This window comes from Chiloscyllium plagiosum, unplaced genomic scaffold, assembly GCF_037043375.1.
Source record: "Chiloscyllium plagiosum isolate Xiang-an unplaced genomic scaffold, Cpla_swu_hap1 HiC_scaffold_18, whole genome shotgun sequence".
In the NCBI taxonomy this organism is placed as follows: Eukaryota; Metazoa; Chordata; class Chondrichthyes; order Orectolobiformes; family Hemiscylliidae; genus Chiloscyllium; species Chiloscyllium plagiosum.
In genome coordinates, this window is record NW_028270156.1 from 14,196,238 (window position 1) to 14,208,276 (window position 12,039).

At 40.1% G+C, this 12,039-nt stretch overlaps 1 protein-coding gene and 1 long non-coding RNA gene across 3 annotated transcripts in view; one reads left to right on the forward strand and one right to left on the reverse strand.

Moving 5' to 3' along the window:
- lgr4 (leucine-rich repeat containing G protein-coupled receptor 4) overlaps window positions 1-12,039 on the forward strand; it is a 142,073-nt gene that overhangs the window by 67,689 nt on the left and 62,345 nt on the right. The window contains exon 3 of one of the 2 annotated variants that reach the window (XM_043705452.2): window positions 11,125-11,196. The exons of the other annotated variant lie outside the window; for it this stretch is intronic. Coding sequence (XP_043561387.1) covers window positions 11,125-11,196 — 72 coding nt within the window. The remainder of the gene's footprint in view (window positions 1-11,124; window positions 11,197-12,039) is intronic. 2 annotated transcript variants of the gene reach the window in all.
- LOC122557652 (uncharacterized) overlaps window positions 1-12,039 on the reverse strand; it is a 65,841-nt gene that overhangs the window by 37,320 nt on the left and 16,482 nt on the right. The window lies entirely within an intron of this gene.

Consider the following 12,039-nt stretch of genomic DNA (forward strand, 5'->3'; position numbering starts at 1 on the left):
CCAATTTTCAATCCAATCTAGTACTTTGCCCCCAATACCATGCGCTCTAATTTTACTCACTAACCTCCTGTGTGGGACTTTATCAAAAGCTTTCTGAAAGTCCAGGTACACTACATCTACTGGATCTCCCTCGTCCATCTTCAGAGTTACATCCTCAAAAAATTCAAGAAGATTAGTCAAGCATGATTTCCCCTTCATAAATCCATGCTGACTCTGTCCTATCCTGTTACTATTATCCAGATGTGCTGTAATTTCATCCTTTATAATAGACTCCAGCATCTTTCCAACCACTGAGGTCAGACTAACTGGTCTATAATTTCCTGCTTTCTCTCTCCCACCTTTCTTAAAAAGTGGTATAACATTAGCCACCCTCCAATCCTCAGGAACCGACCCCGATTCTATCGAACTCTGGAAAATAATCACCAACGCATCTAGGATTTCCCGAGCCACCACCTTCAGTACCCTGGGATGTAGACCATCATGCCCCGGAGTCTTATCAACCTTCAGACCTAACAGTCTCTCCAACACCAAATCCTGGCAAATATAAATTCCCTTAAGTGCAGGTCCTTCAGCCACTGTTACCTGAGGGAGATTGCTTGTGTCTTCCCCAGTGAACTCAGATCTGAAGTACCCATTTAATTCTTCTGCCATTTCTTTGTTCCCCGTAATATATTCCCCTGTTTCTGTCTTCAAGGGCCCAATTTTAATCCTAACCATTTTTTTGCCTTACACATACTAAAAAAAGCTTTTACTATCCTCCTATATATTATTGGCCAGTTTACCTTGGTACCTCATTTTTTCTCTGCGTATTTCCTTCTTAGTAATCCTCTGTTACTCTTTAAAAGCTTCCCAGTCCTCAGTTTTCCCACTTATCTTTGCTATGTTATACTTTTTCTCTTTTAACTTTATATGTTTCTTAACTTCCCTTGTCAGTCACGGCCGCCCATGCCTCCTCCTGGGATCTTTGTTCCTTTTAGGAATGAACTGATCCTGCAACTTCTGCATTATACACAGAAATATCCGCTATTGTTCCTCCACAGTCATCTCTGCTAAGGTATTGCACCATTGAACTTTGGCCAGCTCCTCCCTCATAGCTCCATAGTTCCCTTTATTCAACAGAAGTACTGTCACTTCCGACTGTACCCTCTCCCTCTCAAATTACAGATTGAAGTTTAATGTATTATGGTCACTACTTCCCAATGGCTCCTTCACTTCGAGGTCTCTGACCAATTCTGGTGCGTTACACAATACCAGATCCAGAATTGCCTTCTCCCTGGTCGGCTCCTGCACCAGCTGCTCTAAGAATCCATCTCTGAGGCACTCCACAAAGTCTCTTTCTTGAAGTCCAATACCATCCTGATTCTCCCAGTCTACCTGCATGTTAAAATCCCTCATAACAACTGTAGTAACATCTTTGCGACAGGCCAATTTCAGCTCCTGATTCAACTTGCATCCGACATCCAGACTACTGTTTGGGGGCTTGTAGATGACTCCCAAGAGGGTCTCTTTACCCTTAGTATTTCGCAGCTCTATCCACACTGACTCTACATCCCCTGACTCTAGGTCCCCCTGCGCAAGGGACTGAATATCCTCCCTTACCAACAAGGCTACCCCACCCCCTCTGCCCGTCAGTCTGTCCTTACGATAGCACGTGTAGCCTTGAATATTCATTTCCCAGGCCCTGTCCACTTGAACCCACGTTTCCAAAAGAGCCTCAAGCTCATCCATCTTATGTCTATGCTTCGTGCATTCATGTATAGTATTTTTAATTTGTTACTGCTCTCACCCTTCCCATCAACCCCTATTTCACTCAACTTTACAGCATGATCCCTTTCCGAGTTTTCTGCCTCATTGATACAGTTGTCTTTCTTGACTTCTCTTGTTCTAACTTTCCCTTCAATTTCCTTTTTAAACATCCCAGTTTGTCCCCTCCCCCCCCCCCCCCCCCCCCCGCTACTTAGTTTAAATGTAGCGGTGTTGCAGTAGAAAACCTACCTGCCAGAATGCTGGTCCCTAACCTATTAAGGCGCGAACCGTCTCTCTTGTAGAATTTATGCTTACCACAAAATATATCCAGTGATCCAAAAACTTAAATCCTTGCTTCCTGCACCAGTTCCCCAACCACACGTTCAAGTCCATTATCTCCCTGTTTCTGGCCACACCAGCCCGAGGAACTGGAAGCAAACCGGAGATAACCACCTTGGATGTCCTGCTTTTCAGCCTTCTTCCTAGTTCTCCGAAGTCCCGCTGTAGTATGTTCCTCCTCTTCTTCCCGACATGTACCACCACCTATGGCTCTTCACCCTCGTCCTTGAGGATTTCCTGCACTCTGTCCACGATGTCTTTCACCCTGGCACCAGGAAGGCAACACACCATCCTTAAATCCCGTCTGCTGCCACAAAAACCCCGGTCAGTTCCTCTCATGATGGAGTACCCTATTACCACGGCTCTGTGCGATGTCCAACTCTTCTGCTCTGCCTCTGTGCCAACGTTTGATTGACAGACCTGGCCGCTTTGCGAACTGGCAGTGTCATCAGTCTCTACTGTTTCCAAAAGCTTCAACTTGTTCCTGACAGATACTTCTCCCGGGGTCTCTTGCACCTGTCTCCTCTCTGCCTTCCTCATCGTCTGCTCTCTTCTGGCATGATTGGTATAATAACCTCGCTGAAGGTCTTGTCCAGAAAGATCTCGTTCTCTCGGATGAGCCTAAGGTCCTCGAGTCCTTTCATCAGCGCTGCAATATGCTCGGTCAATAACTGAATATGCACACACTTTCCACACATATACGAACCAGACACACCAGAATCGTTGACCTCCCAAATCAAGCACATAGCGCACTGAACCAGCTGGGCAGTCATGTCTTCACCCTCTTCAACTGTGGCGTAATCACTTCACTCAACCTCCTTGTCAAAGACTCCTGAGCTGAAGCCTCACTCTTCGATCCAAACTTCCTTAGACCCTCTTTTTGTGGCAAGTCTATGGACTCTAAATTTAGGTTAGAGAAGGAGGGAGGGAGGGAGACCCTACTTTGTAGGACCTGGGGTTTAGAACACACCCACTCTAATAGCAATCACTTACCTTCCCGACTGGCTTTGCGCTCTGGGATTTGAACTGTTAGACAGATTTGAATAGATGAGGGGGTATGAAAAATCCCAGCAGGTTCGTGTCCAGGATCTTCAAATTAAGACAAAAGTGTTTTTTCCCTTGTATATAATTTTACTTTCAATGTTTGATCAGAAGTAGACTGCAAGTAGTTAACATAAAACATAGAAAATACAGCGCAGTGCAGGCCCTTTGGCCCTCGATGTTGCGCCGATCCAAGCCCACCTAACCTTCACTAGTCCACTATCCTCCATATGCCTATCCAATGCCCGTTTAAATGCCCATAAAGAGGGAAGAGTCCACCACTGCTACTGGCAGGGCATTCCATGAACTTACGACTCGCTGAGTAAAGAATCTACCCCTAACATCTGTCCTAAACCTACCACCCCTTAATTTAAAGCTATGCCCCCTCGTAATAGCTGACTCCCTACGTGGAAAAAGGTTCTCATGGTCAACCCTATCTAAACCCCTAATCATCTTGTACACCTCTATCAAGTCACCCCTAAACCTTCTTTTCTCCAATGAAAACAGCCCCAAGTGCCTCAGCCATTCCTCATACGATCTTCCTACCATACCAGGCAACATCCTGGTAAACCTCCTCTGTACCCGTTCCAGTGCCTCCACATCCTTCCTATAGTATGGCGACCAAAACTGCACACAATACTCCAGGTGCAGCCGCACCAGAGTCTTATACAACTGCAACATGACCTCAGGGCTCCGGAACTCAATTCCTCTACCAATAAAAGCCAGTACGCCATATGCCTTCTTCACCGCACTATTTACCTGGGTGGCAACTTTCAGAGATCTGTGTACATGGACACCAAGATCCCTCTGCTCATCCACACTACCAAGTATCCGACCGTTAGCCCAGTACCCCGTCTTTTTGTTACTCTTACCAAAGTGAATCACCTCACACTTGGCTACATTGAACTCCATTTGCCACCTTTCTGCCCAGCTCTGCAACTTATCTATATCCCGCTGTAACCTGCCACATCCTTCCTCACTGTCAGCAACTCCACCGACTTTCGTATCATCCACAAACTTGCTCACCCAATCTTCTAGCCCCTCCTCCAGGTCATTTATAAAAATGACAAACAGCAATGGTCCCAAAACTGATCCTTGCGGAACACCGCTAGTAACTGTACTCCAAGATGAACCTTTACCATTAACTACTACCCTCTGTCTTCTTCCAGCCAGCCAATTCCTAATCCAAACCTCCAACTCACCCTCAATGCCATACCTCCGTATTTTTTGCAGTAGCCTACCATGGGGAACCTTATCAAACGCCTTACTAAAATCCAGATACACCACATCTACCGCTTTACCCTCGTCTACCTCCTTAGTCACCTTCTCAAAGAATTCATTCAGGTTTGTGAGGCACGACCTGCCCTTTCACAAAACCATGTTGACTATCCTTGATCACATTATCCCTATCCAGATGTTCATAAATCATATCCCTTACAATTCTCTCTAATACTTTGCCCACAACAGAAGTGAGACTCACTGGCCTATAGTTACTAGGGTTATCCCTACTCCCCTTCTTGAACAAGGGAACCACATTTGCTATCCTCCAGTCTACTGGCACTATTCCTGTAGACAACGAGGACATAAAAATCAAGGCCACTGGCTCTGCAATCTCCTCCCTTGAGGAGATAGAACATTACAGCGCAGTACAGGCTCTTCGGCCCTCTATGTCGTGCTGACCTGTGAAACCAATCTGAAGCCCATCTAAGCTACACTATTCCATTATCATCCATATCTTCATCCAATGACCATTTAAATATCCTAAAAGTTGGCCAGTCTACTAGCTTTGCAGGCAGGGCATTCCACATCCTTGCTACTATGTGTAAAGAACCTACCTCTGAGATTTGTCCTATATCTGTCACCCCTCAATTTAAAACTATGTCCCGTCATGCTAGCCATCACCATCCAAGGAAAAAAGGCTCTACTGTTCACCCTATCTAATCCTCTGATCATCTTGTATGTCTCTATTAAATTACCTCTCAACTCCTTCTCTCTAACAAAGACAGACTCCAGTCCCTCAGCCTTCTCTCATAAGCACCCCCCACCCCAAAACCACCACGACCAATACCAGGCAACATACTGGTAAATGTCCTCTGCACCCTTTCCAATGCTTCTGCATCCTTCCTACATTGCGGTGAGTGGAACTGTACGCAATACTCCAAGTTAACACCTCAATGGTCAAGAATTTTCAAGGGAAAACGAATTAAAAAGGAACACGTCCATTTATATCGTACTCTTCAGTGTTGGTACAGAATCAACACTTTCCCATATGTTAAATAAATCTATTTACAGGTAATCAGATCAGTTCCAGACAAGGGCTTAGTAATTGTTTATGGATAAGTTTGAGATTAGCTCATATTTTAAGGTGTGAATTGAAGCTATTGCATTCAGTGGCAATGGAGGTCCTTGCTGGAGAGAGTGACTATATTCAGCATTAATAAATTGCTCTGTGTATTCGAGAGATGCAGTCATCTGCAGTTTACCTTTCAAGATGGACAATTGGGTAGTCCAAAGCCACCTGGACCGGGGTCAAATAATAAACTTTAGCCAAAGTGGCTTAAATTAAAGCTGTTTGAGAACCTCTTGGAGGGGACAGGGTCATTATTTGGCTGTAGTTATGACATTTGTGGTCAGACCTGTCACATTACAGCATTATATTTGGGGCCCAATCTACAATCAGTGCTAGGTTTATTTTTAGTGAGAGTCACTGAGAATTTTTGTATTAAACACCTGTGCAGATTGTATTTTTAAATGTCTAGCAGTAGCTCAATAGAGGTAAGGTAGTTTTTAAACAGCAATCAGTTTCGCAAAAAGAAGCATGTGTTCAAATAGATTTTTTAATGCAGAAAAACATCCAAACTGCTAAAGTTGGAGTAAGTAACCAAGACCTGTGCTTGAGCCAAAGGTAAGCTGTATCTTTAATATTTTTATTTACAGAAGAGGCTCAAGAAGTGCACACTCCCATTTTATTCAGTCATCAGACTGATGCAAATAGCGTTTTGATTTGAAAGATAGAAACATCAATCTGATAACTTTGGATTTCTAGATTTGAAATGCAGACAATCATGTGGCAAAACATGATGCATTCCAATTGCTGGCATACAGTCAAGAGTTACCCATTATAACCTGTGAAGCTCAGTGTTATTTATCTCGTTATTTGGCAAAAAAGGTACACTTGCGAGGGTGGGAAACTTGACCTCCACTTGCAGATGTGATCAGTGATGCTGAACCAGTAAAAGTCTCTTGTTATAATAATACTGACATTAGATGGTTAATATTAGTCTTTTTCAATGGATACACAATATAAAAATATTGTCTCTCATTTTGACTTTTTTTTCCAATATGTTTACTTTCAGCAGTATTCAAGTTATTTTCAAATTGACCTTTAGCATGCCACATTAACTGCATTCAATTGAACAAAGAATTTTTTTCCCTCATAAACTGATGGCTTCAAAAATTAAGCATTTGATGGGGAAATGTGACACTATTTGTTTCCTGGAGTTATAGCGCTGGGAATTTAGTAGTATGGCCCACATCAATACAGTTCACATATTTTGTGTAGTTCTGATGCAGTTAATCGGATCTCACTAAGTAATCAACGCTTCCACGTGTGTTAAACGCATCCGTTTTGGTGAACCACTCAGTGCAAAATTACCACATAAAACAGCTTTGAAAAGCTTGTGGTTTACTGCATTTTTTAAAAAAAGAGAAACCTATTTCAAATCAGAAATTATAATAAACACATTTTTCCGTAGTAACTGTGAGTAGTGAATTAGATGCCTAGATGGGAACCTCAATTTCTGGAATGTAGTCGGTGAAACTTTTGAATGATGGAGAAAAAATTCTATATATTGTATTATTTTGTCATTTTGCAATTGCTACACAAATAACATTTTGTTTTTGCATTTTACTAATGACCTTCCCATTTCTGGTCTTAGCAGATGTATTTTCTCATAATTGTGAGGAACTTTTGGAGCAGATTCTTTTCACCAGAAGCAAGGTTCAAATCCAGTTTCAAGGGAAGATTTGCCCTTGTGTGTTTTAAGGGCTGTAAGTTGAGAATTTATTGCAGTCAGACTACAGAACTCAAAACAAGGGGAACTACAAGTAATTCACAAAGAATGCAGTCTCATTCAGATTGACTAAGGGAAGCTTGTGATGGGTAAAGCTAAATTCAAGTCAATGTAGTACCTCTAAGAGCATTTATGAAGGATGGTTACATTTACACCATTCCTTAATGCTATCGGTGCAGAATACAGTACATTGTAAATTAAAATTGTACGGTTGTATGAAAACTTAAAGCCCCAATTTAACTTGCAGGTTCATAAGTGTTCATATTAAGCGTAGAATTCAGTTACAAATATCGGTTGATATTGATTCATGTGGAATTTTACTTGACTAATTAAATATTCAATTTCCTGTTAAAGTCCACAGGAAATTCCTGCATTTTAAATTTTGTATTACATAGTGATGTACTTTTGACAGTCTGTCTTACATAAATGGCTTTTCTCTGGAACTGTTTCGAGCACTTTAAGGCAAAGATGGAATGTGCTGATAATTTCACTATCATGTCTGCAACTGTGTAAAATGTTATTTTTATGCCACGCCCAGGAACCGTCTCTAACTTCATGGTTTTAAAGTAACTGCAGAGGCTGATAAACTGATTAGAAGCACATGCATATCTTAATAGTCATCTAACTATGTTCAGGCAGAAACCACAGAGGCATGCTGGCTCCAAAGCTACCATTCTCTGAAGCGTGACTGGGTAGCACATTGGATAGGTCTTGATTAGGACCACAATTTTTGTCTTCCTAGCAACCATCTGAAGTAAAAGTCTCCTCCCAAAATCATTTTGTCACCAAAGAATATGGTTTGTATCATATTCCATATTGATCGTAGAGAAGAAAGCATGCCACGTCTTTACAATAACAAATCAAACCTGCCAATTTAAAAATCTAACCATTTGCTTCTTGCTTGTATGATGAATTAATAAAATTATTTCATCTTGTAAATTTGGAGTAAACACAGAATGCTCGAAAAGCTCAGCAGTCTGGCAGCATCTGTGGAGAGAGAAACAGAGTTAACGTTTTGGCTCCTGTATGAAAAGAGTCATGCCAGACTCAAAACATTAACTTTTATTTCTCTCTCCAAAGCTTCTGTCAGACCTGTTGAGTTTCTCCAGCATCAATGGTATTTTGCTTTTATTGTAAATTTTTGAGATTCAGTTATATTGTGGCAAGTCATTTGTACAAATTTGTGATGTTGAGTTAACATAATAACTGCCACCTGTTCCACCCTCCTCCAAAATAGCTTCATTGATGTTTGCTTTGTCACTTTTTTTCAAGGGTATGATCTAGGTGGAGTTAATGGAAAGGGCATTGTGAAAAGTCGTTCAGTTTTATCCTAAGGCCTTTAGTGCATTGTATAGCATTATTTTTATACATCATGTCTATGAATTGATTGCAGAATGATAAAGTTAATCTGATACATTTAGAAGATTTCAGAATGCCATAAATTAAATTCAGCATGAAATGTGTGCCAAGTGGTTTCACAGAGGCATATTCAGAAAAGAGCAGACATGTAAGGAAGGGCTCACGAGCGGGGTCACTAGATGCTTAGAGGTAGATTTTAAAGTGATCTTCAGGGAGAAGATGAAGAGGAGGGTTTGTAGAGGGATATCCAGGACATGTGGTCTAGTTGACAGAAAACACACCAACTGTAGGTCCTGCAAAAGGAATATTTGACAAATTTGTTACTTTCACTCTCAGTACATTGAACGGCACCATAAGGAATAGTCTGAATATTCACTCCAAACATTTTTGAAAGGATTTAATGTATCAAGCTCATGCTGTATAATACAGCCTGTATTGGTGAGAGAACAAAGTGAGAAAAAAATGGGCTTACATGGTTAGCATCCTTCTCATCCTGTAGAAAGGTTCACACTAAGTTTATAGTTTGGCATTGCACAGCTAAAGTGAAATCCGTTGAGTTCTTGGACACTAACTTTCAGTTCTATTGAGTTATTGCTGAAAGTACTCTTTTGTAATTCATGTAATTTTAAAACAATTTTATGTTGCACAACATTATGTTTGCATGGTACCTTTAGAACATAACCGGTAATATATAATTAAGTCATTGTACAAACTGATAAATGTCTGGGTTGGGTAAAGTGTAGTTGCGTAAATTGAGGTCAGTCTATCATGGCCATTGTACAACACACAATATAACTGCCAACAGAATGCATACAAGGCAAAATTTATTTATAACGTCAGTAAACAGTTCCGTATTTTGCTTGGCACAAAAATTCAGATTTCCCATGTTACCTGGCAACGCCACTAAATCCACTTTTAAGGTCACTGAGAAGATGCCAACCTGTTATCTTGTAACTACTGAAGCATGGAAAGAGAGTTCTACACATCTGGTACATTTGATTTACGGGCATAAACTTTGCCATTTTTATTGTTTAAAAACAGTGCATCAGGTAAAGATATGGCTCTCTGAAGAAATGTAGAATCATATCAGCCATCTGAAGCACAATAGAAGGATATTCATGTGACTTTGCTATTTTGTCCCACGTTATGAGCCTTGCTTTGAGATGGCTTTAAGTAGATTGCTTTGGTCGATGTAGAGGTTTTCCCCCTCCTCTCATCCTTATTAAATCTTTTGCAGAGAATGCTTTGTAATAACTTTGGTTAAGGACCTTCATTAATATATTTCATTATTCAAGTACAGCTATTAAAACAATGGTTCTTTGGCTTTAAAATTAGTTTGTCCTCATAAAAGTGATTCACAGTGCTCGAAAACATAATTTGTGTGTTGCTTCCTAATACAATCTTGATTTTAAGTGCTCACATTACTTAGCCTGAACTGAGTAGTGTGGAATGTTGCAGAAGACTTTTCTGAGATAAAACAGAGGTCTGGATCTCTTCCCCTGCGGCTAAACCAAAACGGCCTAGATTGAGTATAAATTGATATTTTTTGCTAACATTGAAAATTAATTTTAAAATTGTTAATTTATGAAACCAATTTTTTCCACTTGCCTGGTTCAGTTTCAGTTCCTTGGAGATACTTTTACTTTTTTTTAAATCTTTGCCATGATCTCAACTCTGTTCACTATGATACCTGTGCATCATTTCACATTCTACTAATGTAAACTGGCACCTTTATTTCCACCTTTTTCCTGTAACAATTCATACATCCAACTTTGTTGCTGCTTCTTTGCCTTTTACCGGATGCTTATGCTCCTGCTCTTAGCAATCAAATTATATTGCATGCTGTAGGCAGGAAATCTGTTTCAAGAAATGATTGCAAGATTGGAAATATTCACTGAAACCTGTGCAAAGTTTAGTTGGAGCTCTAGCAGTGAAGAGGATAACTAGTAACTGGGTTGGTGGGCATTATGGCCTTTAAAGTGGATTACACAGCATATGTGCCTCAGGTTTTTGTGTTTCCTGCAAACTTTGTATGCCTTCAGAACTTTAGAAGTTGGGATAAATTTGTAGGCTGACTACACACAATTAAAACACTGCACCCTGTTTTGTGTTTGAAATGAATCCCTTTGTGGCCCAGCGATATAAGGTATAATTTCTATTTGTCATTTGATGTTATATTCTTAACTACAACCATTATTTCCAGCATGTCACTACCACCATACAGTACACAAAATAGCTGCATTATAGATTAGTTCAAGACAGTCCAATGATGAGATTGGAATTGAGATGCTGTGACAACTTTTCAGTAAAACGTTCGCACTTTTTGCAGATCTTGGTGGTTATTATAATTGCAGGGTATCAAATACAACAGAGTGCCTGAATGTGATATGTGGGCTGTTATCCATTGAGAGTCATTCAAATTAAAGTGCTTTTAAACAAGCAGGATTGTATTTTAATTTCAGTTTGATTAATGTCTGTTATAGAGTAATTCTTCTTGTATTGATTGAAAAAAAAAGTTACCTGTCTCTGAACTGGTTTACAAGATTGCTTCTTTTCCCTTTTATAGGCGGTTAGCTGGCAATGACCTGTCTTACATTCACCCAGAGGCTTTGTCTGGTTTGTACCAACTAAAAGTTTTGTAAGTATTGGTCCATTATTTCCACCTCCAAAATATTTCAGGATATAGTCAGTAATGCTGTTTGAAATTGATCATTGTTTGCTAAAAATGGGTTAGGAATTGCCGAAGGTGACTCCCTATGATGTTTGTTTTAAAATATTATTGGTCCTAAATTAAATCTCATTTTAGAGATCAGTGATATTGTAGTGAACAGGTGTGGCCCATTAATGCCAATTTTCTTTATAGTGATCATGCTTTTCTATATGAATGAATAAATTTTACCATCTTTCCCATTCTGATCTCTGGGTGTGTGTAAGTGCCTGTACTCCAATCTCTCTGACATATTCCACAGTGGCTGGTAAAACTGCTGTTTAGACTGACTTGCCTTCTGAACCAGTCCAATTAGCATAGTTTTCCTAAAATATGATTGCTGAAGTGCACAACTGAACAAGTGTATAAAAATGCATCATATTGTTGGAGTGCTGCATGTTGATGCATGAATTTTTTTTTGCCACAGTGATGAAAGAGAAAAAGTTAGGTCTTGAAATACTTTGAGCACTTATTGATTTGTCTGTGCTTGTACACGGTGATTATTGACCATATTCAACTACTAAATAGTCTATCTCCTATGAGCTCTTTTGGTATAGTGGTAATGTCCCAACCACTGGGCAAGAAGGTCTGGGTTCAAGTTCCAATTATCACAGATGTGTGTCATAACATCTGTAAAATAGATTTTAAAAGAATGAGCACAATTGACTACCTGAATATCTTGTATCTCAATTTATTTTTTAATTCCACCTTTCTCCGTGTGTGTCAAAAATATTGATGCATCAGTGTACAATGCTTCAGAATGATTTGATTCAA